The 27,802-nt window shown below is 40.9% G+C and overlaps 1 protein-coding gene across 1 annotated transcript in view; it reads right to left on the bottom strand.

The window, feature by feature from the left end:
- Positions 1-27,802, bottom strand: part of cmtm6 (CKLF-like MARVEL transmembrane domain containing 6) — a 79,881-nt gene that overhangs the window by 5,135 nt on the left and 46,944 nt on the right. Inside the window, exons 3-4 of the mRNA XM_043690240.2 lie at positions 18,204-18,380; positions 733-831 (exon numbers count right to left, since the gene is read on the bottom strand). Of these exons, the coding sequence (XP_043546175.1) occupies positions 733-831; positions 18,204-18,380 (276 nt within the window). The remainder of the gene's footprint in view (positions 1-732; positions 832-18,203; positions 18,381-27,802) is intronic.

Here is a 27,802-nt window from a genome sequence, read left to right as displayed (position 1 = left end):
ATTAATGCTCAATGTTTTACAGGTTCTTTTTAGTTACATATTGTTTTGTTTTAAGATAATATGAATGATTGGTTCAAAATGAAATGGCTCCTGGGACATATTGGAGGACTGCTACTGATGACGTGAATGGCTTGAAATTGTTCTTTCTCCCTCCTGTTCAGTGATCTGCCTGTGGAGGTTCGATCGGTGGTGGCAGAGTTTTATTTATCGGAGGCCTGAGGACCAATTACAATTGATACTTAGGTCACATGGATAAAGGCAGGCCATGCCTTTGCAACTTCGAGTCTAAGTCTGACAACATACCCAGATTTTTAGCCTGAGAAATTTAACCACAAGGTAAGATTGGCTTAAAACTATCACCAGCTTCAAACACAAAAACAGAAGTTGCTGGAAAAGCTCAGTGGGTCTGGCAGCATCTGTGAAGATAAATCAGAGTTAATGTTTCGGGAAGCATTGAGGGCGGGTCACCGGACCTGAAATGTTAACTCTGATTTCTCTTCACAGATGCTTCCAAACCTGCTGAGCTTTTCTGTTTTTGTTTCTGATTAACAACATCCACAGTTCTTTCGGTTTTTAATCACCTTCAAACAGCCCACTAACCCCCGAGGAAACTGATTGGAAGGCTACTAATGCTCAAAGAACTGTGGTCCAAGCAAAATCTGATATCATTTTACAGAGCCTGAAACAAGGGAGATTGAAATTAAAAGGTATTTTTTAAAACAAAAAACTTACCACAGATGTTTTCTCCAAATCAGACCCATCATTCTTTGCGGCAAACACAATGGCAGCAATGAGGAACAGAATCCCAATCACAAGAGTGTAAAAAAAGTCCTGGAGGAAAAGAAAAGGATGCAGAGTGAATTTTGAGAAAGGTGCTGCATACATTTTTTGAAAACAAGTCATGAATGAGAAAGGCTGTTTGATGCACCGCTGTGTTCCAAGTACTTAAGCTCTCTCTTCATGATATCATCTAACATTAAAAAAGGAATGGGACTAATGTTTATTACATTGTCAGCAGATTGCTGTAAATATTAGTAAAGAAACCTTTTTCCCCACTAGTTGTTCTAAACTTGCTCTCCACAAAAGCCCATAATTATTGACTGATGCTATTTTGTTCATGATTTAATTAACGTGCTGTATTTACCTCATCTATTCCTATAAATTTCTGAGGTCCCTATAATCACCTGCACTCTTAATGGCAAAGACTTTTGAGACAGTGAACTTTCTCACTGTTCATTCAATTTACCTTTGGGGTATTCCTTTTTTATCTACATTTTAGGTCCTAACAACTGCTGTAAACTCTTTACTAATTTCGAATATTTCCCAACCAATCGTTAAAAGATTCATGACTCCTGCTGAGGATACATTAAACAGGGCTGAATAAATTCATCATCAGGTTGTTAGGTCTTTGATGTTCCCAATGTGTGCGAGACATCAGTCCTTAAAAATTGCCCTGCATGGCACCAATTTGATGCCAATAGAATGCAGGATTAAAATTAGAATCTTTGCTGATGGAAGTAATTCATGCTGGCTGTTATCAATTTTACAGTAATCTGTTTTTTGATGAAATAATTCACATTGGTATAGTACTTTTAATATCCTTAAAATATCAAGGTTTCTCACAGTAAATTAATTGTCTTGAAATGCACACATGCACTAATGAGGCAGCAGCAAACTTTAGAGGTTTACATACTGTGGGATAGACAGTAACAAGCACACTGGCGATTTCTCTCTTCTCCAGCATAAAGTGTCACCAGATCCATTTATTGACTGAAAAGGAGTTTGGATTAATCTGATGGTATCTTCAATAAAATTACAGTCTCAACTTCACTGAAGTGGTATCCCGGATTAATGTGCTTGAACTCACAACCTTCAGATTAGATGTACAACTGTTGCATTAAGCTGACAATGAAGGCCAGTGTAGTATCAGAGTATCTTATAATTCGGGAGGATAATCAGATCCTGTACCAGCTGTCACAAAGAGCAGTTCATCACTTATTCACTCCCTGTCTTACAAATGTAGGCATTTAGCTACACTAGTATTTCTGTTAAGACATTCTAAATCCAAAATAACCTGCATTGTGGAAACAAAATCCCAACTGCTTCCTTCACTTTTCTAGTAAAGACTTTTGGCAATAAGTTACTAATGTAGCCGCCAATGGAAAACTGCTATTTTAAAACTTCCATCAGACTGACTTGTAACATGCTTTGTTCAAATGAATTGGTTTCTCCGTATCAAGTAAAAGAGGAAAAGAAACGCAACTGCTAGTTTTCAGTGCACACAGGAGTCTTTCTTATGAAATGGCAGACGGCATAGAGCTGCTCTGTTTAACTGGTTCAATGTGTGCTTTAACCTAAGCAGCTGAGAAAATAGGAGGTGGCAGCAAAGAGTTTGCATTTCAGATCACGCAAGCAACTGAAGAAAAATCTTTCAAACTTTGGCTTCTTTTTGCTTTTCTATCAAGTTAGTTGATGCCAAGGGAACTGGATTCCTTCAATATTGATATGCACCAGGCAGTACAAAAGGCAATAGGAAAATCAATGTGTAGTAAACACCCCAGATTCACTGAAAAGACATGAAGGTGTCACATGTTGCAAAATGTATGAAAACCAAGTGTGACGACAAATATCCTGGCAGACTGAATTTGTCAGACATTTCTGGTTCATAAATAGACACATTTTCTGATATCAAACATGGTGGAAGTACAAGCTCAATAAATTATATGACTGCCTCTTTAATCAGTAGACTGCACACACTCAAACAGGAAGGAAAATCATTGTGGGTGGGGGCTGGTAGGACATAAAGACATAGGCACACTCCCCCGGAATGGTTTTCTCTCAAAATTACTACTTCAAAATAGATTTAAATTTCTGATATCGGGTTCTGCACATCTTTGAAAGTTCCTCTTTACTAACATCGCAAGTAACGCATGAGTTCACATGAGCAGGTGCTCATTTCAATACAGTTTGATGAGACAAAGAGCTCTTATTACAACCTACAGGCATACAGTTATTCCTGTATGATGTAGCTCATCAGCAAGTGTCAAGAACATTCCCTGGCAGTAATCCCAAAGTAAATGTATAATTTGAAAAGGTTAATTTGACAAGCAGCATGGCAAATCAGAAATAGAAGGAAGATTTGAGGGAGAGATTGTAGAGAAGCAGAGCTGGGTATCATTATTACAACACACAGCTGAAGCTCACATTGAAATGTTAGGAACAAATCTATCTCTGTCTTGTTTTCTTGTCCTGTAACTATTTGACAGCATCCGAGAGCTGCCAAGCAATCTAACAGCTATAGGACTGGCAGTGTACCTGGGGGCCCCTCCAATGTACACAGGGGTACCATGAAGGTGGCATCCATCCCTTGACATTGTTTTTACCCAATCTGTAACCTGGCAATGACTGCAGATGCTGGAAACCAGATTCTGGATTAGAGTGGTGCTGGAAAAGCACAGCAGTTCAGGCAGCATCCGAGGAGCAGGAAAATCGACGTTTCGGGCAAAAGCCCTTCATCTGGAATAGAGCAATAGGAAGAGGCCAAGGAATAAACAAGCCTCCCAACACCTTTCCCACAATTGGTAAACTAGAGTGGCACCCAATTTTATGGCTCTCCTTCACCTGCAAATTTGAGGTGCAAGAACCAGCACACAATTTATTTTCTTAAAACAGCTGGGCAACTGATCTTTGGTACTCATAGGCAATGTTTTAGGAAGTGAGTCTTTCTTTTTCTTTTATTTAACCTATTTTTCTAACTGACCTGTTCGGGGAGGTTATTGTACACGTCTAGAGCAGCTGGGACTTAAACCTGTGCCTCCTAATACAGTGATGGGATCTCTACCACTGTACCAAAAGCATGTCCCCATCAGACAATCTGCATTATTTTAACAATCACGGTCAACTAATTAAATTAGATGTTGGGAATTGAGGAACTCCATGGGTTCGTGTAGACCAGTAAAACACATTACAAGTTATGAAACAGATATTACAGCAACCAACTGTGCAGTGTGTCCGCAGCTTGCAAATGCAAGGTCAAACAGAGTGCAAACAACGCCTGTACAGTGTGTGGGGTGTCCTTAAACAACGCCTGTACAGTGTGTGTGGACAACGCCTGTACAGTGTGTGTGGAGTCCTTAAACAACGCCTGTACAGTGTGTGTGGAGTCCTTAAACAACGCCTGTACAGTGTGTGTGGGGAGTCCTTAAACAACGCCTGTACAGTGTGTGGGGAGTCCTTAAACAACGCCTGTACAGTGTGTGTGGAGTCCTTAAACAACGTCTGTACAGTGTGTGGGGAGTCCTTAAACAACGCCTGTACAGTGTGTGGGGAGTCCTTAAACAACGCCTGTACAGTGTGTGTGGGGAGTCCTTAAACAACGCCTGTACAGTGTGTGTGGGGAGTCCTTAAACAACGCCTGTACAGTGTGTGTGGGGAGTCCTTAAACAACGCCTGTACAGTGTGTGTGGAGTCCTTAAACAACGTCTGTACAGTGTGTGGGGAGTCCTTAAACAACGCCTGTACAGTGTGTGGGGAGTCCTTAAACAACGCCTGTACAGTGTGTGTGGGGAGTCCTTAAACAACGCCTGTACAGTGTGTGTGGGGAGTCCTTAAACAACGCCTGTACAGTGTGTGTGGGGAGTCCTTAAACAACGCCTGTACAGTGTGTGTGGGGAGTCCTTAAACAACGCCTGTACAGTGTGTGTGGGGAGTCCTTAAACAACGTCTGTACAGTGTGTGTGGGGAGTCCTTAAACAACGTCTGTACAGTGTGTGTGGAGTCCTTAAACAACGTCTGTACAGTGTGTGTGGAGTCCTTAAAAGCATAGCACACATGCAATTATAAAGCTTTAACACAGGTGAGTCCATAAACATTTATCAGTGCTCAGCAACAAAGGAATTTTTGTTTTTTTTTACACACACTCACTGCCTCCATGTTGAAAGTTGACTTGTAATATGTGACCCACTTTCTGCCATTCTGTCTACCCCCTACCCATCCCCCAGTTTTGAGAGGGTGGAAGGGGCATTGAACAGTCCAACATTGGGAAAATACAAGAGACCAATAGGTTTCTAATTAATGGTCACTTCAAGGCCTCCTCCTGCCATAGTCATAAAGGTTTACAGAATGGAAACAGGCTCTTCGGCCCAACTTGTTCATGCTGCCCAGCTTTCACAATTAAACTAGATCCATTCGCCTGCATGTGGTCCATATCCCACCTTACCTATCCCATCCAATGTACTTGTCCAAACCTTCCTTAAATGACAAAATTGTACTCACCTCCACCACTACCTCTGGCACCCACTCCAAACACTCACCATCCTCTGCGTGAAAAAAATTGTTCCCTGGACCCTTGTGTATCTCTCTCCTCTCACTTTAAACCCATGTCCTCCACTTTTAGACTCCCCTACCATAGGAAAAAAGTTGTTGGCTAGCTACCTTATCTATGCTTCTCATGATTTTATAGATCTCTAAAAGGGCACCCCTCATTCTCTCAAGCTCCAGGGGAAAAAATTCCCAGCCTATGCAGCCTCTTCTTAACTCTCAAACCTTCTAGTCCAAAAACATCCTTGTAAATCTTCTCTGCATCTTTCTAGTTTAATAATATCCTTTGTATAATAGGGCGATCAGAACTGCACCCAATACTCCACATGTGGCCTCACCAATGCCCTGTACAGCTGCAACAAGATGTCCCAACAATTATACTCAATGCTCTGACTGATCCCTTCTGCTATTTTGCCCTCAGCAGGTAAAGAATTGAGGCAAGTGAATAGCCCAGCAGGTTTTTGTGAAGGGGCAGCCCTCTTGTGGGTGGGTACTTACCTACTTCTTCGTGGGGGTGTGCTGGGGATTATGGTACAATTCAGTCCACAAAACTTGTGTTTCTGTCCTCTGTTATTTATCTACCCTATGTTAATTCTGTAAGTGTACCACTAATCAACTGACGTGCTTCACATCACAATCCTAGTCCAACAGAATGGTTTCGAACAAGGTAAAGCATTAATATTGATGCATTTTATAATCAATTAAATTTTTTAAACGCACTGACATAACCAGTAGAAGTTCAATGCGATGCGCTGTAAATTATTACTGAATGATGTGAGATTCAAAAGAGTACTTAAATGAACAGAATGGCATCAGCAACTGCAAGTGTGCCTCTGCTGTTCTGTCCAGAAAGTGAATCTAACAGCAGCCAATATTTTACAATGACAGGGGAAGTGAGTGAGTGAAGCTAAGAAAACAAGGGTACCTTTGCAGGTCACAATGAGGACGATCAGGGAGGTCACCACAAGTTAATAGCATGTGTCTGAGCCATAGAGTCCTACAGCATGGAAACAGACCCTTCGGATCAACTCATCATGCTGACCAGATATCTTAAATCTAGTTGCATTTGCCAGCATTTGGCCCATATCTCTCTAAACCCTCCTTATTAATTTTTAAAAACTTTTTTGACAGGGTGAGGACATTGCTAGCTAGGTCAGCATTTATTGTCCATCAGACAATTAAGAGTCAACCACATTGTTGTACATCTGGAGTCACATGTAAGACAGACCAAGTAAAGAAGGCAGTGTCCTTCCCTAAAAGAGATTAGTGAACCAGATGGGTTTTCCCCAACAACTGGCATGGATTAATGGTCACCACTTGACTCTTAATTCCAGATGTTTATTGAGTGCAAATTCCACAATCTACTGTGGCAGGATTCAAACTTGGTACCCCAGAACATTACTCTGGATTAACAGTACAGTGGTAATACCACTGGGCCATAGCCTCCCCTTATATCCATCCTGACGTCTTAAATGTTACAATTGTTCCAGTCTCCAACACTTCCTCTGACAGCTCATTCCATACATGTCTCACCTTCTGAGTGAAAAAGTTGCCCTTTAGGTCCCTTTTAAATCTTTTCCTTCTCACCTTGAACCTATGCCCTCGAGTTCTGGACTCCCCCGCCTGGGGGAAAGACCTTGACAATTCAGTTGAATAATTGTCTCCAAATGGAGAGTCACAATCGGTCCATCTCCAAATTCTATAACAGCTCAGCAGTGCAGAAGGCTCAAGACTGGAATGTGTGGATGATCCTTCTTGGCCTCTTTTTTTGGTAAATATTTTTATTGAAAAGAAAAAGATTTTTGAGTTTTTCTTGGCCTCTTTCAGGGGTCCCCAGATACAGAAGTCGGGCTTCAGCCAATGTGATTTACTCCACACAATATCAAAAAAAAACTGGATACTACAAAGACAATGGACCCTGACACCATTCCTGATACCATGACGTGTGCTCCAGAATTAACTGTGTCTCTAAGCAAGTTGTTCAAGTACGGCTGCACACTGACATCTATCCACCTGGAAAGTTGTCCAGGTATGCTCTGCAGGATAAATGCAACCTGGCCAATTTCTACCTGATCTGTCTACTCTTGGTCTTAAGTGATGAAAGGTGTCTTCAACAGTGCTGTTAAGGAGCAGTTGCTTAGCAATAGCCTCTTCACTGGCACTCGGTTTGGGTTCCACCAGGGCCACTCAGCTCCCGACCTCATTCCAGCCTTGGTTCAAATGTGGACAAATGACCTGAATTCCAGAGGGGAGGAGAGAGTGACAGCCCTTGACATCAAGGCTGTACATTAATGAATGTGGCATCAAGGAACCCCAGCCAAACTGGAATCAATGGAAATCAAAGGGAACACTCTCCATTGGTTGGAACCAGATCAACACAAAATAGAACGACTGCAGTTGTTCAAGATCAATCATCTCAGCAGCAGGACATCTTCAGGATAGTGTCCTTGGCCCAACTATCTTCAGCCGCTTTAATGATCTTCCCTCCATCATAAGGTCAGAGGTGGGGATGATTATTGATGAACTGCACAATGTTAAGTACCATGCATGACTGCTCTGATGCTGAAGAAGTGCATATCCAAATGCAGCAAGATCTGAATGTTAACAAGACCACTACACTAACCCATTACCATTTAGGAAATTCATATGAAGGAACCTGTATGTTTTAATAACTGAACCCAAGTGAGTGGTTTGTCATATGGTTTTCACATGAACAGTTATGAAACTGGTCTTATTACAGTTAATGTGGTGACCACTTAACTTTGACACATCACATACAAGAAAGATGACTGACCACACCTTTAATGTGTGTCGTGAGGAAGGGGATGCCTTATATGAAAGGATTTCTTTGTAATAATTCCCATTAACAGTAAGCTTTTTCCTGATTTTTGATTTATAAAATCTGCTAGTACTTAATAATGACAATTCATTTTAAACTAAGCCATTTATTTTTGAGGCAAATCCAAAATCTAGATTTAGAGGATTTTTCTCTCAATCATTTTGCCTGGTCTGGGTCCACTCTTGTTTGACATTTATATCAAACGATGTAGATGCAAACATAGGAGACGTGGTTAATAAATTTGTGGATGGCACTAAAATTGATAGCACAGTGGACTGTGAAGAAGGTTATCAAAGAGTACAACAAGATCTTGATTAGATGGGCCAATGGGTAGAAAAATAGCAGATGATATTTAATTTAGATGAATATGAGGTGTTGTATTTTGGTAAGGTAAACCAGAATAGAATCATAGAATCCCTACAGTGTGGAAACAGGCCATTTGGCCCAACAAATCCACACCAACCCTCCGAGTAGTAACCCACCCAGACCCAATCCCCTACTCTAATAACCTATATTTACCCTTGACTAATGCATCTAACCTACACACCCCTGAACATAATGGACAATTTAGCATGGCCAATTCACCTAACCTGCACATCGTTTGACTGTGGGATGAAACTGGAGCACCCAGAGGAAACCCATGCAGACACGGGGAGAATGTGCACACTCCACACAGACAGACAGTCACCCCTGAACCCAGATCTCTAGCACTGTGAGGCAGCAGTGCTAACCACTGAGTCATCGGGGCAGGACTTATACAGTTAATGGTGGGGCATTGGGAGTGTTATTGAACAGAGGGACCAAGGGGTTCAGGTTCATAGTTTCTGGAAAGTGGCATTGCAGGTAGACAGGGTGGTGAAGATGGTGTTTGGCACTATTGCCTTCATTGGTCACAGCATGGATTATAGGATTTGGGACATGTTATGGCTATACAAGAGATTGTTGAGACCACTTTTAGAATACTGCGTACAATTCTGGCTGTCCTGCTATAGGAAGGACGTTGATAAGCTAGAAAGGGTGCAGAAAAAAACGTACAAGGTTGTTGCCAGGATTGGAGGACTTGAGTTATAAGGAGAGAATGGATAGGCTGGGACTTCTTTCCCCTGGAGGGTCGGTGGCTGAGGGATCTTAGAGAAGTTTATAAAATCATGAGGGGCTTAGATAAGGTGAATAGCTAAAATCTTTTTCTAGTCCAAAACTAGAGGGCACAGGTTTAAGATGAGAGGGAAAAAGAGTTAAAGGGATCTGAGGGGCAACTTTTTCATACAGAGAGCGGTGCAAGCTGCCAGAGGAAGTGGTAGAGGTGGGTACAACTATAACATTTAAAAGATATATGGACATGTACATGACTAGGAAAGGTATAGGAGGGATATGGACTAGATGTAATCAAATGGGACTAGCTCAGTTTAAGATACCTGGTCAGCATGGGCCAGTTGGATCGAGGATCTGTTTCCATACTATACAACTCTATGGACTCTAAATGGTGCAATGGTGAAGGTGAGGAAGAAGGGAAAAGTTCTTTTATAGTTGTTGTCTTATAAAGATCAGTTATTTAATTACAAAATGAATAATTCATTCGGTGCAATCTCAACAGCTGCTACATACTTAGCACAGTCAATCCCAACACATCACTGAGAAATTTCACAGATAGTATTTAACTTTGTTTCCTGCTTTGCCTATTAACAGGCTCTCTATTAACACAGATCTGAAACATACTAGTTGAGCTTTTAAATGCTAAACATAAATACCAAAGTAATTAACCACGGAATTTAATTGAATATTTATTTTTACTTAACGCTCCCATGAAAAATGTGAAATTCTGTTTTCCTATAGTTATTTTGGTTGTATATTCCTGTAACATTCTTTAAGGAACTGATGAATATTTTCTTTACTTTACTGTTGATGTGTGAACTGAAATTACTTCCTTGCAAAATATTTTTTTCTCAAGGCCTCCAGCTATATTTGAAGATGGCAAAGTAATATAAACAAGTGGCACGAATATTCATTTTAACAAGTGGGTTTCTGAGACATCTCTAGAAGTAAATCACTTTCATGCTTCCAGTGATGCTGGAGATTGCTGCCTGTATTTTCTTCCTCAGACCAATAGTACAAGCCAACAGAGTATTTATTTTGCATTACTGTGTTATTCACACATTCCTCCAGTATGGGGAGAGATCTATTGCCAGATATCATGAGGCCAAAATTGTTGCTGTGTTCAGATACTCCAATACAAATGGAAAAAGAATTTAAATCATCAGCTTCATGTTACAGAACCATGTCCAATAGGCACATCCCACAGTATAAAGATGATGCGAACAGCATGCTTCGATTGAAAATTAAGATTAGGATAATCCTCTTCTTCTCTATCCAGTTTTGAATATACAGCAATTATTTTTCCAGTTAAACTATTTAATGCTAAGTTAATCATGGATTGGTTACAGCACAGAAGGAGCCTATTCAGCCCAATGTGTTTGTACTGGCTCTCTGCAAAAACAATTTACTTACAGTGACTACCCTGCCTTTTCCCAGTAGCCCTGTGAAGATAATGATCCAGCTCTCTTTCAAAGGTTGTGTCTGACCCTGCATGTATCACTCTCAGGCAATGCATTTCAGATCCTAACTACTTGCTGTGTAAAAATATTGATCTTCATTCTCCCCTTGTTCTTTTGTCAATCACTTAGCTTTACCAAATCCCTTCTCAATCCTCTCTTCTCTGAAGAAAACAGTCCCCACTTATTGAATCCATCGAGGTCAGTGAAATTCCTCATCCCTTGGGAAACAACCTGGGTTTCTGGATCCTTTCTGTGCCCTCTCAAAATCTTTTACATTCTTCTTAAAGTCTGGTGCCAAGACTGAATGCCATACTCCACTGTTTTGTTCAAATTTATTATTACTTCTTTATTTTTTAAACTTTCCTTGTCTGTATTCCATGCCCATATTTATAAAGATCAGGATCCAATTTGCTTTTTAACAGTTCACTCAATCTGATCTGCAACTGTAAGAATTGTGCATTTTATATTGTCTTTGTTCTTTCTAGCAAAATAAATCACTTCCTTACATTCCATTTTATTTTCCACTTCTCTGTCCTTTCACAAAATTATGAGAATCCCTGCAGTGTGGAAGTAGACCATTTGGCCCATCAAGTCCACACTGATCCTCTGAACAGCATCTCACCCAGACTCACTCCTATCTTTGTATCCCTTCATTTTGCATGGCTAATCCAGCTACCTGAGCATCCCTGGATGCTATGGTCAATTTAACATTGCCAATCCACCAGACCTGCACTCCTTTGCACTAAGGGAGGGAACTGGAGCACCTGGAGGAAACCCATGCAGGCATGAGGAGAATGTGCAAACTCCACATAGACAGTCACCTGAGGCTGGAATTGAACCTAGGTCCCTGGTGCTGTGAGGCAGCAGTGCTAACCACTGAGCCACTCATTCCATCAACCTCCCTTTGTCCTCATCATATCCAAATGTTGTGTCATCCATGAATTTTAAAAGTATGGCCCATATATCAAAGTCTAGGCTATTCATTTACATCAAGATGAGCTGGGGTCCAAACACTGTATTCACAGGGATACCACTGCAAATCTTCCTCCTGTTTGTAAAACAACCAATTATTCATCACTGCTTTCTGTTTCCGAAACTCAGTCAATTTCATGTCCATCTTGATGCAGTTCCTTATTCCATGAGGTAACTTTACATGCAAAGTTTTTGTGGGGCACTTTATTAAATGCCTTTTGGAAATTCATCTCCATTGCATTACCCTATTTGCTTAACTGACTGCATTTTCTCAACTGACCACCAACTTTGTTCCAAATGCTTATTTCTAATAGTTCCCCAGCAGTGAGGCTGAAGCATAATCATTGGAACTTATCCTTAAAAAACTTTGAACAACAGTGTAATGTTTTCAATTATCCAATCCCAAACTGTACCATTGTTTAAAAATGGCTAAATGAATCGATCCTAATAACAAATGAGAGCAGGGCCCTTGAATCTGCACTACCATCTAATAAGTTGCTGATTATCTACTTCAACTGAGTTACACCCTGTCCTCATATTCCTCAATTCCAATGGTGTACAGAAATCTATTGATCTCAGCATTGACTACATTCAATGATTCAGCATCATCAACCCCAATGCCGGATGAAGAATTGCACAAATCCACAATCCTTTGATGAAAATGATTTTCTTCAGTCCTAAAGAATCTTATCCGGAGGCCTTATCTGAGTCCTGGATTACTCAGCCTGTGTTAACAACCTCTCAATCTCTATTGTGTCAAAGCCCTTCAGAATCTACAGTATGTCTCCACCTAACGGTAAATCACTTAATGTCGCTTTGCTCTAACTGTGTTAATAAAGTAGTGTCAATATAAAGAAAGTCATAACATTAAAATGTCATGAGCTCGAGACTTCCTGTTCTGCAACCTGCTCGCATAAGAGGCTTTTGCCCCAGTGCTTCCATTTCCAATCACAATCCTGAGGGTCACTCCACTCTCCCCTCTCTCACTGCCAGCTCTAAAACCTTCTCTTCACCCGAGTTCCTTCTCCTACTCTTCATTCTTCTTTTATGAAGTTCCTGGTGTCTGTTGTCATCACTGGGGGCTTCAGTTGGTCCTCACATGTTGCTGTGGTTCTCAGCTTGGACCTTATTCTGGCTCTTGCTCCTGCATGCATACCTTGCACTTACCTTAGCCACTGGTCTGTGCTTTAGTTGGACTGGTCCTGACAGGTTCCTCCTGTTCTGCACTGAAGTGCACCATGTGCAAAGTTTGGTTGGTGCAGGTAGTGAGGCAGCATCCAAGGAGCAGGAGAAGCGACGTTTCGGGCATAAGCCCTTCTTCAGGAATGAGGAAGGTGTGCCAAGCAGGTTAAGATAAAAAGTAGGGAGGAGGGACTGGGGGGAGGGGCGTTGGGAATGCGATAGGTGGAAGGAGGTTAAGGTGAGGGTGATAGGCCAGAGAGGGGGTGGGGGCGGAGAGGTCGGGAAGAAGATTGCCGGTCAAGAAGGTGGTGCTGAGTCCGAGGGTTGGGACTGAGATAAGGTGGGGGGAGGGGAAATGAGGAAGCTGGAGAAATCTGCATTCATCCCTTGTGGTTGGAGGGTTCCTAGGTGGAAGATGAGGCACTCTTCCTCCAGGCGTTGTGTTGCTATGGTCTGGTGATGGAGGAGGCCAAGGACCTGCATGTCCTTGGTGGAGTGGGAGGGGGAGTTAAAGTGTTCAGCCACTGGGCGGTTGGGTTGGTTGGTGCGGATGTCCCAGAGGTGTTCTCTGAAACGTTCTGCAAGTAGGTGACCTGTCTCCCTAATGTAGAAGAGGCCACATCGGAACCACTGCACTCTTGACCTGCAATCGTCTTCCAAACCTCTCTGCCCCCACCCCCTCTCCGGCCTATCACCCTCACCTTAACCTCCTTCCACCTATCGCATTCCCAACGCCCCTCCCCCAAGTCCCTCCTCCCTACCTTTTATCTTAGCCTGCTTGGCACACCTTCCTCATTCCTGAACAAGGGCTTATGCCCGAAACGTCGCTTCTCCTGCTCCTTGGATGCTGTCTGACCTGCTGCGCTTTTCCAGCAACACATTTTTCAGCTCTGATCTCCAGCATCTGCAGTCCTCACTTTCTCCTCCTTGGTGCAGGTTGTCCTCACCATCTGATACCAGCACTGGCTGCCTTCTGCCACTAGATGGAGCCTGATTAATCTAAAGTACTGTACTGTGGGTGAGTAACTTTTTAGAACAGGTTACAATGTGTTGGTGCAATGGTACATCGCTAATAAAAAAGAAATACAAAGTATTGCATTTGGCAAGTTATCTAAGCTGCATCTATAGACGGTGCTGCACATGTATGGTCCAACATTTTAACTTGTATGTTGTTTCTTCAAGATGAGAAACATCCAAAGGAACCGAAACTGGTTTTAACAAGACTCAGGAGAAAGTGAGGACTGCAGATGCTGGAGATCAGAGTTGAGACTGTGGTGCTGGAAAAGCACAGCAGGTCAGGCAGCATCTGAGGAGCAGGAATCCTGATGAAGGACTAATGCATAAATGTCGATTCTCCCGCTCCTCAGATGCTGCCTGACCTACTGTGCTTTTCCAGCACCACAGTTTGAATTTTAACATGACTCACACAGTTATTTCACCTGCTCAGGTACACTCCAACTTTAAGTGAAGACTTGAAGTGTGTTTCAATGACACCAACTCTCATTCTTCTTAACTTGTGAAACAGGCCCAAATGTAATCAAATTCACCATGTAGGCCAACCACCTCATCCCAGGCACTAATGTAATGAACCTTTGTTGTATCAGTGTAATATCCATTCTTAAATATTAAGAGCACAACTTCACACTAAAGTCTTGTACAATTTGAGATAGACTTCTTTATCGTGTATTCCAATCCCAATGATTAATGGGATTTACTTTCCTACTTGCTTGATGTAACTTCACACTAATTCTTTTTTGTGTTCCAAGAATGAGCACACCCAAATCTCTCTCAACATCAACATTTAGAAGTTTCAGGCCTTTTAAAAATTATAATAATTTACTAATTCTTACTGCATACGTCAATAGCTCTCACTTCCCCATATTATATTCCCGCCTGCCATCTTAGTACTTAGCGTGTCTATTTTTTTTGCAGCCTTGACTTTATAACCTCGACTGGATTTTGTATTGTTAGGAAGCTCAGTCTTGGGGCTGAATTGTCCCATTTTTAGGCAGTGTAATTTTTGGGAAGTTTCACAAAATGACTTTTCTCATACTAGCCCCCCCTCCCCAATCTCAAGTCATTAATTATATAACTGGCCCCTTTGGCATCCTTCTCAGACATGCATATAATAGACATGATGATAAGAATGGGGTAGTGTCGATTAGATGGGATTCAGATTAGTTTCACAGGGTGGCGCAACATCGAGGGCTGAAGGTGTTGTACTGCGCTGTAATGTTCTATAAACTCCTGATGATGCCAGGCCCTTCTCACATAAGCTGACATATTTAAAGCACAACTGCACGTCACTTCAGATACTAAAAGTGAAGAACATGATCATCTTATGAACCAAAATGGCTCAGAATGGGAGGCTGGGACCCTGCTTTCCAGATTGGGACCTGAAGGCCCTGGTGAATGGCGTGATTGAAAGAAAGGCCATTCTTCACTCAGCAGACCAGAGGCGGCAAACAGCTGGCCTGGAAGCAAATAGCAGCCTGGGCCAGTGTGATGCCCCAAGTTCAAACAAAATGCCCAGGAATTCAGGGAAAGGTCAATGATCTTACCCACAATCTTTGTGTTACCACTCAAATTCCGGCCCTATTACATTAACCTCACCAATATTCATGGACTATGGACATCACTACTGGATACAGCATCTTTACCCAGAGGGTCTCACATCTCATCTGCCACAACTACTAACCCTTTCTGCCCTCTGTCCAAAACATTACGCATAGAGACTTACAGCCTCCAAGTAAACCAAAACCGAGTGAACACTAAGAAATAAATAATACATAATTTGTATTCTGTATAGTTTGAGAAGATAGCGGTGTCTTTTTTTATTCACTCATGGGATGTGGATGTTCCCGGCTGATCCAGCATTTATTGTCCCTCCCTAGTTGTCCTTGGTGAGCTGCCTATGTGAATCACTACTGTCTATATCCTATACCTAGATTCATGGTGCCATTAGGAAGGGAGTTCCATGATCTTGTTCCAGCAAAACTGAAGGAACAGTGATAAACTTCCAAGTCAGGATAGTGAGTGGCTAAGGGGAAAATTTGCTAGTGTTGTTTCCATGTACCTGCTGCCCTTGTAGTTGATAACAGTTATAGGTTTGAAAGTAATGTCTAAGGAACATTGTGAATCTTTGCAGGGCTTCTTAGAAATGGAACACACTGCTGCTACTGTAAGTGGTAGAGGGAATGGATGTTTGTGAAAGTGGTACCAATCAAGCTGGCTGTTTTGTCCCGGATGGCGACAGGCTTGAGTATTGTTGGAGTTACACTCATCCAGGGAAGTAGGGAAAATTTCAACCCAATCCTGACTTATGCTTTGTAGATGGTGGACAGGCTTTGCAGAGTCAGGAGGATAGATATTCACTGCAGGAATCTAAGCCTCTGACCTGCTCTTGTAGCCACAGTATGTATATTGCTAGTCCAGTTCAGTATCTGGACAATGGTGACGCCCCAATGGTAAATCCACGTTTTGGCTTACTTGGATGTTGTTGTGGGGGATTCAATAATAGTAATGCCATTGCATGTTAAGAGGACAGGGTGTCGGTGGTTGAATTCTCTCGTCTTGGGGATGGTCACTTGTATGGCACAAATATTAGACAGATATGGTGTAGGAGGGGTTTGTTTAAATGAACTCTTTCGGGCAAGAAGAAACTATAAAGGCCATTTTCCTAGGAAAGTGAATGGATTCAGTATTTGATAAAGAGGCCGATACAGAACCTGCAGAAGGATGGGGCACTGATATTTCCTCATTCCAGATGTACCTATTCCTATGAATGTGGAACAGGTTACCACTTCTTGATAAATACAAATTCACAAGAAAATTACAAAGGCATGGCTGAGGAAGTGGCATACCTTTCATCGATCTGTATTAAGGTAAATTAATTTAACTCCTCTGTGGCCTTAATAAAGTATTACCCAGAGGGTGCGTTTATTTAATGCAGTATCTTTATCACTCTATTGTAGCACATCTTGTTTTTAGCGGATTTCTTCTTTATTGATAACACTGAACTTTTCAAGGTTGTGCTTGCAGCTGGGGGAGGAGCTGGAATTGCTTCAATTTTGATATTTTATTGTAGATCAGCACCAATAGGTTGAAAGAGCCAAAATAAAACCCAGAGATGAAAGGAATGCCAGACTTTTAGCTACTAGGTTCTATTTAATAGTAAAAATGTAGTCAGTTTGAAATCGAACTGGCTAACCATAATCCAGTGACAACAGTACCACAGACAAAGGGGATAACCCATGAGTTGTTCAGAACTACTCCTACTCCACCAGTGCAACATTTTATTTTATTTGTTCACAAGATATGCACGTCACTGCCAAACCTAGTATTTACTTTCATTCCTAATTATCCTGGAGTGCTGAGCTGGCTTCATAAATCTCTGCAGCCCGTATATGTAGACATAACCAATGTACTGCAAGGTAAGGACTTGCAGGATTTTGAAATAACAATGATGAGGGAAGCTCCAGAAAGAGACTGAGAGAAATTTGGAAGGAACTTGAAAATGTTGGTGTTCCCATGTGCCTGTTGCCCGTGTTCTTCTAGGTGATAACAGTTGCAGGTTTGGGAAGTGCTACAGAAGGAACATTGGTGAGTTGTGCAGCCCACCTTGTAGATTGTACAAACTGCTGCTACGTATGTAAATGATAGAGGCAGCAGATGTTTAAGGTTGTAGACAGAAACAGAAAATAGGAATAAACTATTTGTATATACATACATGTCTCATACTTCCCTGATGATTAAGAGTAAACTGATGGGGACAATTGGCCAAAGTGGATTTGTCTGCAATTTGTGGACTGAATGTATGTGGATAGATGTACCTGTGCTGTAGTCTCAGTCTCCAACACTGGAGCTATGATACTGTTGTGGACCACAGCCTCTAGCATAGCAAAAGCATTTGGCTGTTACTCAATATCACAAGGAGCAAACTTATTTTGTCCTAAGTGTAGCCAAAGCACTGTTTAAGCATGATATGGAGATGCCAGTGTTGGACTGGGGTGGACAAAGTCAGAAGTCACAGAACACCAGGTTATAGTCCAACAGGTTTTTTTGAAATCACAAGCTTTCTGAAGTGTGAAATGACAAAGGAGCAGTGCTCTGAAAGTTTGTGATTTCAAATAAACCTGTTGGATTATAACCTGGTGTCACATAACTTCTGACTCTGTTTAGGTAAGTACTGGGATAAATTTGAATTTGAACAATTCTGGAAATACATATTAAAATAGAAGCTTAGATAGAATACTAGAGGATTTGATATCCAGCACCATGGAATGCCAAACTAAACATAACGCAAAGCATTTTTAAATAAATCAAATAACTTCACTTACCACTCGTGTCCAGTTGATCCGGTTCAATTTGGATTTCAGTGATGTCATCAGTACGAACAGCAGGAAGAAAGTCAGTAAGAAGGCACTGCAGCTGACAAACTCAAAGAAGTAAAGCGCATGACAGTGCATGCAGTTCTGCACTATCTCCTCCAGAATAAAGGCCACGAATGATAGGATCTATTCGGGGAAAAGGCAAAAAACGTAAATTCAGACAAACCTCCTGTAAATCATGTTTTCACGTGGACATAAAACAATTCAGTTCAGGTTGGCCTTCGCCACTGTTAATATTAAACTTTTTTCAACTGATGGTATTGATCACATACAGTTAAACTACCCCCTTCATCACATTGTAACTTCAGCGTCGAAAGAATACACTATCTCACACAAATCGACTTATTCCACTTCCAGACTAACTAATGAGGGGCATATTTAGGGTAAATAGACAAGGTCTCTTCTCTGGGGTGGGGAATCCAGAATTAGAGGGCATAGGTTTAGGGTGAGAGGGGAAAGATTTAAAAGGGGCCTAAGGGACAACTTTTTCATGCAGAGGGTGGTGAGTGTATGGAATGAGCTGCCAGAGGAAGTGGTGGAGGTTGGCACAATTACAACATTTAAAAGACATCTGGATGGGTATATGAATAGGAAGAGTTTAGAGGGATGTGGGCCAAGTGCTGGTAAATGGGATATCTGGTCAGTATGGACAAGTTGGACTGAAGGGTCTGTTTCCGTACTGTACATCTCTATGACTCTATCTTAATATTTCAGTTTGGTGTCAAAACAAAAGGATACTTTTGAGCCTGTTAAGAAATAAGAAACTCATTTTGTTTGGGGCCCTGGCAATGGCCACTTAGGTTGTATACAAACCTGAGGGATGAGGCATGAAGCATGTGTTAACCCACTGTAGTACCCCGTCCCAAAAAGCCCAAACAGCTTAACAATGCTTCAGTTTCAAATGAGTGGTTTTTCTCAAACCTACATGATTACCTGTTCCTGAACATATTCAAAATGTTTTATATTCCAGGAAAATTGTTGAATAAGAACAGAGTAAAAAAATGTACCCAGTACTAAATGGTAATCAAACCCTCTAAGTGGTATTCAACCAAGGTTACTGATGAGAACATTACTGTGTTTTACAGGATCCACTTCAATCTGAATAAACTAAAACCAAGAAGCTCAGGGGAATGTTTGCAATGGGGTAATGAATAGTTGCCAGCATGTGTCTAATGCAACATACAAACCTGTTCGTGCAGGAGACTTTAAGGTAAGGAATGAAAACACTGAAATTAGGTAAGTTAATGTTTATGTAAAAATGACTTATGCAGGAATATCTTCCCAGCATGCCCGAAATTCAGATGCAAGCTCTATCAATTGTAATTTCTCCCCTAAAAATAGAAGAATTTATCTAATCTGGCTTGATCATTTGACTGGACAGTGTAAAGAAAAAGATGATTTAAGACATGCAATAACTATTAACTCCATCAAGTGAAATCTAGAAAGATATGAACGCAAAACATTGTTCTCTTTAGGTTTACTAGCAATTTTCCATTGGCGATACTCCCTTGATCCAGAAATATTCTACGGAATATTTTAAATTGTTAAATTAAAACTGACCCCACTTGTCCAACTGATTTGCTTTCAATCTTTCATTAGCTCGTGGCACAAACCCAAACCTCTACTAAGTAATGAACTTGTAAACACATTATCTTGTAAGAACTAAAATGATGCTGTGATCAAGCTCTGAAATGTTGGCAAAATAATGCTTAACTGCTACACCAAACTGTACATTTTGCAAGGAATGTGGTTTAAAAAAAAAGAACTGGAGAATCAAAGTGGCTGGAGAGCCAGTAAGTGTCACATTCCCAAACCACGTGTTACACATTAAAGGTTTCTTTTGTTAAGTTCTTACTTCGTTCTGTTCTCCCCTTTTTCTTCCTTGATCCTGAACTGACCACGTACAGATTCAGGAGGCAAAAAGGAACCGTTGCTCCAGGTCTCTATCAATAATACATGAATTACTAAGATTGCAAAGAGACGGGCCTGAAAGAGAGCCTAAGAGGAGGAGAGTGAGGTGGACAGCCATTGGTTTTAGAAAGGAATTCCAGCAATTACAAGTTTAACACATGACCAACAAATAATGCGTTGAAGGGGAGGAGTAAGGGACAACATTTGAAGAGGGTGGGTAGAACTGTAAAGGGGTGCAGTGATAGGGATGCTATATGAAGTAATAGCAGAAGTACACCATTTGAACCCCTGAGCCTTTACGTTCAATAAGATCATGACTGGTCCGTGGTATTTTGAATTCCACATTTCTATCTATACCCGATTTCTCTCTATTCTCCTGCCTAACAAGAATCTTTCCAAAAGAACACAGAACAGCAAAGCAGAGGAACAAGCCTTTCAGTCCACCATATCTGCACTGACCATGATGCCATTCTGAACTAATTCCATCTGCCTGCACATGGTCCATATCCCTCTATTATGTGCCTGTTCACATGTCTGTCTAAATAACTCAATGTTGCGATCATGTCTGCTTTTACTGATTAAGGATGATCAGCCATGATCATATTGAATGGTGGTGTAGACTCGAAGGGCAGGTTGGCCTACTCCTGCACCTATTGTCTCCCTGGTTGAGGAGAGGCTAAGGATAGGTTATGCACCATGAGCACAGTTATTGTTACTGGGACATTGGTTAGAGATATTAAAATGACCTGGCATGAGCAGAAACTGACCACCAGCTTTAAAAAAACACCAACTCCAAAACAACTTAAAGGTCATAGGGACTACAAGACCTGTGTGGTTTTCATATAAACATGGGAAAAACTTGTACACGGTACATTATTTAAAACGCAATAGTCCACACATAAGGATATATGGCACCATCTACTGTACATATGTAGAATTTTAATTTGACGGCACAGAATTCTCTTGAATGTTATTTAAATATCCAGATCTCCATTATGGTTTCCAGCAACAGCGAATTAAAGTTATGCTTCTATCTTTTAATATTTCCTTTAGTTTATGATTTACAACCTGATTTTGAAGCTAGGCAGATATGAATTGCTAGACTTGCTGCAAAAAATTCATTTTTTTTTATTTTAAAGATGTGTTTGTAGCTTAGCCTAAATATGTGAGATCACCTAATCACAAGGCCTTATGTTGAAATATGCGAGTAATAGAGTTTTTAAATCAGGAACCACCTTGAGTGGTACCATGCTGATAGCCCATTGTCACAGGAGAGACTGAGTACTTTCCAAGAGTAAGAACTCCCAATAGGATTCTCAAATTGATTGCTGAAAAATAGACAGCCTTTGTTGAAGTTTTTCATCTTGCACTTAACAGGACAATTTGCAAGAAATACCAATTTGAGGGCAAAACCAAACTTAATACTGTATGAAAGGGCAGAGACGATTAAGACTCTGATTCTTAGAGGTGCTGCCATAGAGAATATTAATGATGTTTATCAGTTAATTGTCAGGTTTTATTTAAATAAACCAGCAAATCACAGAATTATTATGGTGCAGAATGAGGCCATTCAGTTCATTGAGCCTGCATCTGTTTCATTGTCTGCACTAATGTAACTCTCCTGCCTTTTATTAAAATTCACTCAAGGGATGGGTGCTGGGCCAGCATTTACTGCCCATCTCTTATTGCCCTTGAGAAGGTGATGGTGAACCACCTTCTTGAACTGCTGCAGACCATGTGCTGTAGATAGACTCAATGCCATTAGGCAAAAGTGAGGACTGCAGATGCTGGAGATCAGAGTCAAGACTAGAGTGATGCTGGAAAAGCACAGCAGGTCAAACAGCATCCGAGGAGCAGGAAAATCGACATATCAGGCAAAAGCCCTTCATCAGGAATGCTGAAGGGCTTTTGCCCAATAGATCGATTTTCCTGCTCCTCGGATGCTGTCTGACTTGCTGTGCTTTTCCAGCATCACTCTAACCTCAATGCCATTAGGGCAGACCCTTCTGCTGTTTTCACTGATAATAGTGCCTGTCTTGGCTGCTCTACTTAGGCCTTCAACATTATGATCACCATTAAAAATGACTAAGGCTGTGTTATACAGATCATAGGGGGAACAGCACCAATCGCATTAACCCAGTGATAGGTGATTATATTCTGGAATTCCAAATGCTACTCACTTGGATCACGTGCTGCATCGTGTTGGCAGCCACACAGGAGAGGACTATTGCTGGGCAGGGTTTCAGAATAGCAGCAATGGGTGGTGAATGTGATACAGTTCCAGTGTATTGCCAAAGTGCAATCAGTGTCTCCCACCTTTGGCAAAGTTTCATTTTTGGCACTCATGATTCATTTCTTCATACAGATCTCCATGGAAGACATTTTATACATTCAAATCACCACAATGAATGCTTTGATGCCCATGTTTTAGCTCATTTAGAAAATGTCTGTCACTTTAGGCTCTCCCAACATCAGTCCCTCAAGTAAGAGGTGTGAAAATTTCATTACATCTGTGCCAGGTTTACATTGGTCATTGTATCAGATGCAGTATGACCACGGCTGTGCCATGCTCCCCTAAGAACTAAGTTGCAGTTTACTACAGGAGCATCGTGAAGGGAAAGGACAACACCAATCTTCTCTTCTCAGTACCAACTATTTCCTTCTCAACTTCCCCATCCCAATGCACTCATCTCAATACAAAGTTGATGTGGATCACTTTCAAAATCACAAAAATCCAGAAAGAAAATACTGTGTGGTCCGACAGCAGATTAATTCCATCACCCACATGAAGTAAAGATCCAAGATTCTGTGCTGATTATTCGAATATCACGTGGCAATGAAATTGGATTTGTGATCAGTTGCACGTTTTGGTTGAGGAGATCTTAACTAAGTTTAACAAAAACAATTTAAGGGAAGAGCTTGCTGAAGGGATTGAGAAAGCCAAATGATTTTGTATGTCAGTATATCATAATTATATATAGTTAATAAAAGATTTTTAATTTTTTTAAACTTTAGAGGATATAGACTCTTACAGCGGGGCAAACAATGGTTTTAACTCCTGTATTTCTGCTCTTTTCTTTGAATAGACCTCACCAAATTATTTGTTCAATCTTGGGCTGCCACGTTACACTTGGCTGGTCACCAGCAAGTTCAGTGAAATTGCCACATTCGACTTTCCTTAGCTGTTCCTACTTTCAGCTTGGCAGCTGCCTTTAAGAGGTGGGTTCAGCCATGTGTTTGTGGTCCAGTGTTCTGCATTTACTCTGCCTCCCATACAGCAGTGTGGTAATGTTGCAAGGCTCCGATGTGTCAATCTTGTAAAGTATTTTCAGACCAGCTCAGAGTTGGTCCCCCTCCTTGGATACATTGTCAACAAGGCATTCAAAGTTCTCCAGCATTAAGTAGTCACTGCTGGAGTGGTTTCTAGCCTTGTTAAAACCAAAGTCTTCTCAATAGGCTCGAGTTCAATTTGCTTGTGTGACAATCAACTTGGTTGTACTTTATTGTACTCACATTCCAAATGGTGTTTGTTACCCACCCCCACCAAGAAAGTGGAAATAAAACAATTGCATTAAAGTGGAACGATAGTCCTTTTAAATGCAATTAAAGAATCTGGTAGTTAGTATTAAGCAGCTTTAAATGAACAAGAATAATCTGTACAGTCCACAAGAACAAAGATAATACTTCAAGGTGGAGTTAAAACATTGCTGCAAGCAGCAGGTCTGGCTCAGGTGAATTTACCTGACATACAATATGGCATAAGAGGTCTTACAATTAATCTTTTCACAGAACAGATACTCAAGTTACCAAAAATGCTGGTGGACAAGTTAACCCTTGAAGCCTCCAAACATTGGTATAAACAGATGGATTTGGAAATGGGGCTGAAACTGTTTCATGGTCCTAAACTGATCCTTGGGAGAAAATAGTCACTCTGGAATTTTGTTTCTGGATTAGTGGTGCTGGAAAAACACAGCGTTCAGGCAGCATCCGAGAAGCAGTAAAATCGACGTTTCGGGCAAAAGCCTTCATATTCGTGATGAAGGGCTTTTGCCCAAAACGTTGATTTTACTGCTCCTCGGATGCTGCCTGAACTGCTGTGCTGTTCCAGCACCACTAATCCAGAATCTGGTTTCCAGCATCTGCAGTCATTGTTTTTACCTACTCTGGAATTTTGACATGGGCACTCATTGAATTGGCACGAAGGCAGATTCCATGCCCAATTGCGGGTAATAAGTGGGCTTTCAAAGCTGGAAGGCCAATCCCAATTGATTCCCTGGTTTGAGGCAATGGGGAGGATTGACATTTGGCAGATCACAAGGTTATAAATTGGTCTATCAACCACAGCAGAATTACATTCAACCTCAATCTGCAACTTCAGAATATCTCCTTTAAACTGACACCTCATTATGCTGAAGGCTGTATTTCTAGCTGTTAATGAGCCTAACACAGAGTGTCAAATACATGGTCAGTACTGACATTTTTAACTTCCATCTGCTTCCATTCCCTAATTTGATAGCACTCAAATATTTAGACCTATGTTAAACTCAATAATGTTATAATTGTTATTTGATAAATGCTCATGTGCCATCAGGTTATTAATTAAATGTAGTGTGTCACTTCTTTCAAAATCTAATATGGTTCGCCCACTTGCTGCTTCTCAGACATATTGTTGCAAAAATCTATCCAGCGTTCAAGACATGCACAACCTTAAAATATGCTAGTATGAATTGGGAGAAGCATACGAATGTTAAATTTTCCCATTAAATGATTCTACCTTTTCTATATTACACACACTTAGAGCAAGTGGGACTTGAACCCAGGCTTTCTGATCAGAGGTAGTGATGCCAACACTGCATGACAAGAGCTCCCCAACCTTTTCTACATGCTTTTTTAATCTTTGGATTTATACAATCTAAACATTTACAGAAGGCCAAAAAGCAACCATCATTGCAGTCTTAAATATTTTGCTTGTTCTTAATTCTAATTTGTAGCCACTGCCATCACTGAAGAGATTTCAATTATTAAGACCAATTTATGTTCCTTCATCTTATCCATCTTTCTTCTGAATCCTATAACCTGGTATGTGAGAGACCTGGTACATTTCAGACTGTCCTTCAGCCATGTCTCAGTAATGGTTACAGTGGCACAGCTGAATTTCCAACAGCACTTTTTTTTCCAATTTGCTCTTTTTAGTCCATGTACCTTCAAGTATAAGAACACCAATTTAGCCACCAATCAACCTATTTTGCTCTCTGCTTCACTTATACATTTTCTATTTCTCTCTCTCCTGGCTTAATTATTTTATACCTTTTAAATTTTCCCTTTTGCTGTTGTGTCTTAACCACCGCTACTCAGCTCCCTTCCCTTTTAAAAAATTACTATCTACAGAACTCTTTTCAGCCGAACCTTCCCCTGGAATCCCACTTATCAACTGAGGGTTCCTGTGACCACACTTGCTATCCTTTCCACTGAGACCCTGACTCCAGCCTGGTTCAGGCGACGCCCAGCAAGCTCTTTCATGCCCCCAATACTAAAGCTCCATGAACCGGAATCCTTTTGCCACATTGCTCCTTCAGCTTCCTTGATAACCTTATTCTAACATTAATTTGAAAAGTTGCTTGGGTAATAATTCAGGGGCTGTAACTCTCAGTTAGCTCTTTGTTCCTGGTATTCTCTGCACAGAACATCCTGTCTATTTTTTTCTGAATGCCTAGATCCTCTCCAATATCCTTTCAAGTTGGTTTGAGTTGCTGCTCACCCTCGCACAAGATACAGAACAAGCCATATGGAAATTCTACTCAAAGGTGTTAGCCATTCCTCAAGTGTAGACGGAACAGAAATTTTGTGTCCTTCATAGAAAAACAGAATGAAAACTTCAAAATGGCAAGCCCAATCAAAACCACTCATTAATATTCATTGAACGTATTCATAGACAAAAAGATGATTAGACATGGGTAACTAATTAAAATACTACACCCAAGTGACTGGAAAAAGCCAACACTTTGGACTGATTAAACTATTTAAGAAGAACATATTAACATGCCATAAACAAGCTGAACTTCAGGGAGCACAAAGGTAGAAACCAAACTATAGTAATAAATCAAATGGATTTCAGTTTGTACTCAGTTCTCGGTCAACATGCTGGATTCCTCACTGCAGTCTCAACAGAGAGTTAGCAAGTGAATACATTAGGCCTAATTACTGAGGAGGTTTGGTATACAATGGGTTGGACTCAATTAGGATTTCCTGTAATCAAATTCTAAAATTCTGAAAAAATTACACCAGAAAACAAAAGTGAAAAGATGCAACACCATGTGGACTGTTTTTTAAACAAAGTAGAAAATCCCCCAAAATTTACCCTCAACATAGTTTAAATTTCAGTTGTAATTGTTTCCCTTTGGAATTTTAGCTGTTACACTTTATTTACACAAATCATCCACAATTCAAGGCAGTGTTTATAGCAGTGAAAACCAGCCTCCCTATCAAAGAGCTCTACTAATTTAAATGATAAACAATCAGCAAATGAAAAATATCTGAAAGATACGTCATCATTTCCTCATGAAAACAGATTCAAAGTTAAGCACGGTGAAGTACTAACAGCAAATGTAAACAGTTTATAAAAAAAACTTTCTACATAATCAATCATGTTACGTAGCCATCTAAAACTCTGAAATGCCCAATTTCTCAAAATTTGTCCTCTTAGCCCAGTTATTTTTACATTTCTTACCCTTCACCCGAAGGTACAGACTCGCTCAAGTTGGGCCTGGTTTAATGCGTGTTCACAGCTCTAATCCGTGCGAAGCAGCATTTATTTCAATCTGAGCTTGTCATCAGACAAAATGGATATCCCTTTAAATCATTAGGTGGCAAGAAGAAAGCAATTAAAAAAAGAAAATCCTGATCATGGCTTCCTCAGTGTGGGCAGGTTACTTTCCTCCCGAGAAATGCTGACCCTGAACATGTTAAGAATTATTTATACCAGTGTTGTGTTCCAGAAAAAAGCCTTCCAGCTGCTGGCTGCCTGTAGCACTGACCCTGCCAGAAAATACAGCTTCAGCCCATTTATGTACTGAGCTGATACGTTACAAGAATAATATACAGACAAGGGTGGAAGCCACTGACACCAGCAACACACATACTCTCCTCCCCTCTTAGTGCTCCAAAGGAACTGTTCCTTTTTTGACACCTCAGTACAATCTGCATTCAACCCCAATACCCCTCCCCTTCCCAACAGTATCTTCCACCTCCCCCCGAGGCTGGAATCAAAAACCCGAGTGCCTGGTGCTGTGAGGCAGCAGTGCTAACCACTGAGTCACCGTGCCATGTACAAAGGTACATAATCTGTCTTGGTGTTGTCACTGGAGTCTGTATAACAGGAATGTCATTCCACATACAAACCCATCTTATTAATTTGCAGATTACATGCCTTCCCAATACATAACATTTGTTTTACTGAGGTAAAGGCAATGGTCACTTTTACTAACGATGCTTTTTTTTCCTACACTACAAGTCAAAACATTCCAATTCTCGTCAGGACCTATTAAACATTGTTCAACAATACTATTTAAATTTAGGTGCTGTGTTGTTTGGAGTGAGTTGGAGTTTATATTGGCATGAGAGGAATGATGTGGTGATTT

This window comes from Chiloscyllium plagiosum, unplaced genomic scaffold (assembly GCF_037043375.1).
Source record: "Chiloscyllium plagiosum isolate Xiang-an unplaced genomic scaffold, Cpla_swu_hap1 HiC_scaffold_5, whole genome shotgun sequence".
In the NCBI taxonomy this organism is placed as follows: domain Eukaryota; kingdom Metazoa; phylum Chordata; class Chondrichthyes; order Orectolobiformes; family Hemiscylliidae; genus Chiloscyllium; species Chiloscyllium plagiosum.
This window is presented reverse-complemented; position numbering and strand designations above follow the sequence as displayed.